The sequence below is a fragment of the Corapipo altera genome, unplaced genomic scaffold (assembly GCF_003945725.1).
Source record: "Corapipo altera isolate COAL_440 unplaced genomic scaffold, ASM394572v1 45, whole genome shotgun sequence".
Taxonomy (NCBI): Eukaryota; Metazoa; Chordata; class Aves; order Passeriformes; family Pipridae; genus Corapipo; species Corapipo altera.
Window position 1 is genome coordinate 24197941 of NW_020884877.1, and position 6719 is coordinate 24204659.

The following is a 6719-nucleotide window of genomic DNA, read 5'->3' on the forward strand; positions in this document are numbered from 1 at the left end:
CAGATTAGCATCACATTCTGTTTAGTTTAAGCAGAAAACCATTGACAGCTGGTCAAAAATCTCTTATCACACCATAATTTAAAGCAGCATGGCATAAACAAGATTTAGAAGGTGTTCATTTTAATGTTTCATTTCAAAGTAGACCCCTAGACTTTATGATAGGTCATCCAGCTTAATTGGTACCATATATTATATGAGAAATAGTTATAGATAAATAACTACAAGGAAATTGAACCTGCTACAGCCTTGAAGGTAGCACAGTCATTCCTGTCCCAGCTTTCCTTTTTAACCACAAATACATCTAGACCTGCGTAAGTACTGTGTGTATAACTGCCACTGTACCTTGAACAATATGACCTGCTAACCCTGCTCATTTTCCCCTAAAAATTTTTTGTCCTGGCCAATGGTGTAACACCTTTCATTACCACACACAGAAGAGTCAGGGTTTGCCCATAACCTCAGAAATTCTTTAGTGAAGTCTATGGCAAGCCACAAAACTGAAGTGAGTGGTCAAGTCTGGTCACACACTTTTTCATTTGAAATTAGCATCTATAGTTAACTTTAGTTTCCAATTGCTCATGGCAAACACGGAGAGAAGTGGCTGGTCAAGAAAAACTGGGAAATCCTTAACAGCAGCTTCCCAGGTTTTCACAGGCTGATCCTGACTGTCTTACTCTCAGCTACTTTTAATGCCACCACCTACTCCACCTCCCTCCACACCCCTCATGGTAAGTCACTAAGTGTCTCTGCTAAGAACAGTCTACCTCAGTGGAAGTGTGTGTAGACACGCAGCAAGCCCCCTAACTATGTAATAGTTTTTACCCTCCAGAAAAAAAGCCTGCAGCTTTGGTTTTGTAACAGGGAAGATGAAGCCACCCCCTTCATTTACAGCATATTAGAGTCTTACCAGTACCCCATTAGCTTTGGTATTGCGAAATATATACAAATATTATCCCAGATGTAGTAATTGTTTGAAACACACAGTGAAGTTCAGATTTTTCAATAATAAGTAACTCTGGCATCCAAGTTTGTGTTGGTAGCAACATCTGTTAGCAGAACTGAAAGAAAGCTAATTCATTTCTGCCTCAACTTCTTGAAGACGAGCACCAAAGAAAAGCAGGAGTGGGGAAGACAAGTGGAAAAGAGAAATAAACCCTCCCTTTTTCAGAGTGACAAGTTATTTCTCTTAAAGCTGTCTTGTGAAACCAAAGGGCAAACATTTGCTGAGTAACTGCTGCTTACAAAGAATGAATCAGATTAATTTTGTATTCGGACCTGAGCGTAGAATAAACCAGTAAGCACTAATAGTATTAGTGATTCTCCCCTGCAACACTGACTGCTGCTTCTTTAGAACAGGAAATCAGAGCAGGTTGACACTGTCCTGTTCTTATCTGTCAAGTTTCTCTGTTTTTCCTGATGTTCCATGTTTGTTGAGAAACTTGGCTGAATTGAGCAATTTCTCCAGTTGCACAAGGCAACAGTTCTTGATTGTGCCTGCGAGCACCTGGTGAAGTCGATGGCTCCCAGAGCAGCTCCAGCCTTTTGCTCATCTCCACCCTCCTGCCAGGTCACTGACTCCAGAAAGACTCTACTTTTTCACTGTCCTTCAAAAAGCATTCAGTACAGACCGAAGTATTAATTTGTACAAAATTAAAAGCTGAGCCTAGTTTGTGCTGAAGCTTTTAGCACCTTTGTCCTGCTTCTGTGATTCTTAAATAGTTCTTCACCCTCTGTGACTGGAGAAAATGGAACAGAAGGAGAAAGCAAGGAGTATCAGGTGAAAATTAAACTGGGCAAGGAGTTTAAAAGGGGAGCAAAGGCACCACTGTGTCATGGAAGCTAAGCTGTAAAGTAGTTTTTTCAGCCTTCTCTGACCTAGACTCTGAAGCCTACCTGATACACCAGGTGGAGTCATATTTTATTAAATTACCGCTGGAGTTACATTTCATTAAATTACTGCTGCCATGCCTGTAAACTTCAGACCAGATTATTAGACTCTTTAACTAATCCAAATTAAGAAAAATGGATACTGCATACACACAAATTTCTTACTTTCAGTTGCTCGGACTTGACAGACAAGCTTCACACTTAAGTCCTTAGTGCAACTCCCTTTATTTCTCTCACAGTTATAAAAAGGCATTTTCTTATGCAAAGTTTACTGAGGTTCTGCATCATTTATGCAAGAGAATACAGCAAAGCTATGCAGTGAGTGTACCTGCAAAGGGAGAAGTGCACTTTGACTCTTCAACAGCCACTCACTGAAGACGTGGACAACGAAACTCATAACCCTGAACTCTATTTGTTCACCACTGACTAACACAAACCCAAAAGCTATTACATTATTGTCTATCTTGTTGACTGAAATCCTTCCAAAATTCCTTGTTTATACCACCATCAGCTACTTACACACAGAAGTACCAGTTAGTTATGGCACTTGACTAAATATAAGAAACATAATCACCTTTTAAAGCAGCTTATCAAACTTTTACACTCAACTCTAACAGCATGCCCTCCCTCCCTGCCCAGCACTATTCAGTGATTTCAGTCAACCACAGTTTTTAGAAAACAATTTCTATGCTGCACCTGTGCCTCCAGAACGAGCTTCCTATGCCAGGTCAGGTATGACTACACGGCTCCACACTGGGGTGGGCACACAGTCTGAATGCAAGAGAAGCAATGAAGGGCTTTCTGCAGCTTAATGGTTTGAACCTTGGGCAAAAAAACCTGAGAACCACCTGCCAGACTGGTTATTCCCTGTTGTGCCATGTTGGTCCCTTTTCTGAAAGAAAACACCCAAAACATGTGAACCAGGTGGTAAGTATATGCAGCTCCACTGAGGGATCCACAGGTATCCATACTTTTTCTACTGTTTTGCTCCTGTAAAAGCCATTGTATTATTAGGAAACCATATCCTACATGCACTACAGTATAAAATTAGAAATAAGATCTATTATTTTTGGAATCAGTTGTGTTTTCCTAAGCTCAGTCAAGATAAATGCAAAGTAAATACATTAACTATGCCGAGATTTTTTAATTGTTATTTGATCCATTTTAAATAAAGCTAATAACTAAGGCAACTATGGTTTTAAAACATTTCCTTTAGTACCTATTTACTGCACAACAATGTTGTTGTGTGCTTCAGTTTATAAACCACCTCTTGTAAAACAAAACAAACCACTTATGAAAATCCCAGGTGCTTTTATAGCATCACTTCATCATCTGGGCACCTTCAATTTTCTGGTGTTTTGTTTTCACAATTCTCCTTCCAAGGCAGTGCAGTTTAAGAAACTAAGTCTGAGCACTGATTGACACAGGGTCAGTAACTACTATATGCCACCAGCTGTATATCAATCTTTTCATCTGAACAACTGAACTTCTGTCAACCAATTCCTAATAAACTATCTTTTTAGAAGACTTCATAATAAGAAGAAACTAACTGAGTTTTTTTCTAAGTTCAGCGTTGTATACTGTGGAATTTCAGCAGTGTCCAGGGGAAGCACAAAATCCTCATCCATTGTAAGACAAATTATCAGTCAAGAGCTCCCAGTGACCGACCCCAAAAGAAGGGCAGTGAGAGACAGTGCAGAGATACAAACTCCTACAGTAGCTCCCCAAATTGCAGAAATCATCTAATCACAAACATGCCCAGAAAAAAGCAGCTCATGTTTAAGCACCATAAGCCACATCCCACCCAAGACTGACATTTTCTAGGAGGTTTGGTATAAATCAGGAATTTACATGACAACAGGAAGCTAAGCACAGATTTGTGCTATTTATTTCTGAGTTTCTAACAGTTGAATTTGTTTGAATTTTTTCTTCTAAGAGAAATTTCCCACGCTCAGGAGCTTGCCTGCCATGATAAAAAGTTCATGACCTCTAAAGAAACTTTCTATTTATACCTCAGCTTCTCTCTCGGATTTTTGAGATCTTTTATAAATGTAACTGAAACGTACATGAGCAGCAAAATCAGCAGGCAAATGCTTTTACTTCTAAGAAGAGTTCAGAGAGGTGAACTCGTTAACATTGTGCAGGGTCACCACAACAAAACTGAAAAGACTGACTGAACGCCTGTACTGTGTTGTACTACTCATGTAATTAAGTATTTCTGAAAGAAGGGATTTACTTAAATCAAGCTGGTGGGTAATTATTATGCCCCTGTAAATATCATATGAAGCCACAAACCTGCTTAGCAATAGCACTTCACAGAACCACGGATATTGGGTAAGGGGTGTAACAAACACCTCACAAGAACTGAGATCTTCCAGCTCAGCTACCTTTGCTCCACACAAGTGTACCTACCTTGTAAGCTGAAACAGCACTAGCTGTCACCAGCAAAGACAAGAATCATCAGGTCCAATTGCCTTATTACAGTAAGTTGTATCTATATTAATTCTATGCTAACCTTCCCCCAAAACAGTGAGACTAGTGTGTTTGCTTAACTTCTCATTTGCTAGGATTTATCTAGCAGAAAACAGGCTCATTTGGGATCCATTTTAAAGGCTCCTTTCTCCTCCCACCCAAATATCCTTAATCTTTCAAAAGATGGCTTTATTTTTATCTGGATTCCAATAAGACACCATTGCCACTTAAAAAAAAAAAAAAAGGAGTAGTCTCCTTTAGCTCGAGAGTCCCCAGTTGTCACTATTTTTATTTTTGTGCCCAAGAACACACCTGTACAAGCACCAACCAGCCCCAGCCTCCACTGTGCCAGGCAGGGGAGGGCAGAGCACCAAGCTGGCCAAGGAGCTCACATGTCGCAAGCAGCAGATTTCAAACTCAAATTATGGAGCAGCTGAAGGGTTCATGGGGAAATCTCACAGGGCTCAAGAGGTTTGCCTTCTTAACTACTGCTGTGGATAAATTCCCTGTGTTTAGGTTCATCTCTCAACTCAAAAGTGCTGGAGTCCACACCACAAACGTGGTGATGTGGGAACAGCAATCTATGGTCGCCTGGATGAGAACATTATTACAGAGCAAATTAGGGTGTCAATTATAAAACAGGGCAGTTCCCAAAGAACATGCACTTGTGCTGTTCCACATACCTGGTTTAGGAAGGGGCATAAGAAAGAGGACGAGCTGCGGAGGGGGTCGGACAGCGCTGAGCGGGGTCACACCTGGCCAGGAGCTGCCGAGGCCTCGCACAGGCTGGGCAGGGGCCGCTCCAGGGGCAGGCCCGGGGGACACCCGGGCAGCCAGCCGGGATTATTGTGCGTGTGGGACGGGGAGACACGGGACAGCGGGACGGCAGCTGTGCGTGTGCCTCAGGGAGGGACGGCAGCTGTGCCTCCGGGAGCCCCCCTCTAGCACCAGGAGCAGCGAGAGAGGGTTCGGCTCTAGTTTTCAGCGTCACCCAAAGTGCGAGGCAGGACCACCGACAGCACGGAGCACACGGGGCACAGACACGCGTCCGCACCCGGGCGGTGCCGCCGCACGGGCTCCGGGAGGGCGGCACGGGCAGGAGAGCGGGCACGGCGGCTGGAGAGGCCCCGTTCCCCTGCCTGGACCCGCTCCCCGCGGCGCGGGGGACCTGCCTTGCCCTGCCGGCCCCACACGCGGCCGCAGCCCGGCCGAGCTCAGCCCCGCGCCCCGAGCGGCGGCCCCGGCCGGGGACACCCCGCGAGGGCGGCCCCGCACGGTCCTTACCCCGCCGTCATCACCACGTTGTAGATAACGAGGTAGCCCGTGGCCAGCGCGCCGGGGCCCTTCCTGCGCCGCGCCTGCTGCCCGCCGTACCCGTTGTCCGCCCGGCTCCCGCCGCACCCGGCCGCCGCCATGTCGCGGCTCCCGCGGCTCCGCCCGCTCCCGGCGCCACCGCGGGGCGGGACTTCCCGCCGTGCCGGGGAGCTGCGCGCAGCCGCCGGGAAGGGCAGCGGTCCGCAGGGAAGGGCAGCGGTCCGCCGGGAATGGCGGCGGTCCGCAGGGAAGGGCAGGGGTCTGCAGGGAAGGGCAGCGCTCCGCAGGGATGGGCAGTTGTCCGCGGGACACGGGTCCAGCAGGAAACGGGTGCCCCCGAGCCGGGCGCGGCGGGGCCGCCTTCCCGGGAAACCCACTGGGTGATGATTCCCGTCCGGGGATCAGCGATCTGTGTGGTCGCTTTCTAGAGACCGCTCAAAATGCCCCGCTTCAGGGAGAAATAGGTCTGCCGTGTCCTTAGGGGGCATCAGTAGTGTTAGTTGTCACGGTCGGGTTATTTTTGGAATATTTAGTAGGTTTTCATCACTTTTATGGTTTATTCTAGAGAGGAGAGGACTGAGAAGGGATGTCATTTATGCATATAAATGTCTCAAAGGCGGGCGCCAAGAGGATGGTTACCAAGCTCTTTTCGGTGGTGCCCAGCGACAGGATAAGGAGCAATGGCCATAAACTAAAACACAAGAAGTTTCACCTCAACATGAGGAAAAATTTCTTCATGGTGGCAGAGCTCTGGAACAGGCTGCCCAGGGAAGGCATGGAGTCTGCCTCTCAGGGGACATTCCAAACCCACCTGCACACATTCCGGTGTATCCTGCTCTAGGTGACCCTGGCTTGGCAGTGGGATGGACTGGATGATCTGCAGAGGTCCTTCCAACCTGAACAGTTCTGTGGTTGTGTCTGTGAATAAGCTGCTGAGCACAGTTCTGGCTGTAACTCATTTCCTGCTGAAGTTCCACACAAGAGCAAAGCCTGCAGAGCGTTAACTTTCCCAGCAACACACATTCAAGCATCCTGCTTGGGGCAGA

General features: G+C 46.4%; 1 protein-coding gene across 2 annotated transcripts in view; it reads right to left on the reverse strand.

Annotated features, from left to right (window-relative positions):
• HACD2 (3-hydroxyacyl-CoA dehydratase 2) overlaps positions 1-5794 on the reverse strand; it is a 21059-nt gene extending 15265 nt beyond the window's left edge. The window contains exon 1 of one of the 2 annotated variants that reach the window (XM_027637387.1): positions 5644-5794. In XM_027637387.1, the coding sequence (XP_027493188.1) occupies positions 5644-5774 (131 nt within the window). In that variant the 5' untranslated portion in view covers positions 5775-5794. The remainder of the gene's footprint in view (positions 1-5643) is intronic. The other variant, XM_027637388.1, reaches the window with a different exon arrangement.
• Between the last annotated feature and the right edge of the window lie 925 nt (positions 5795-6719).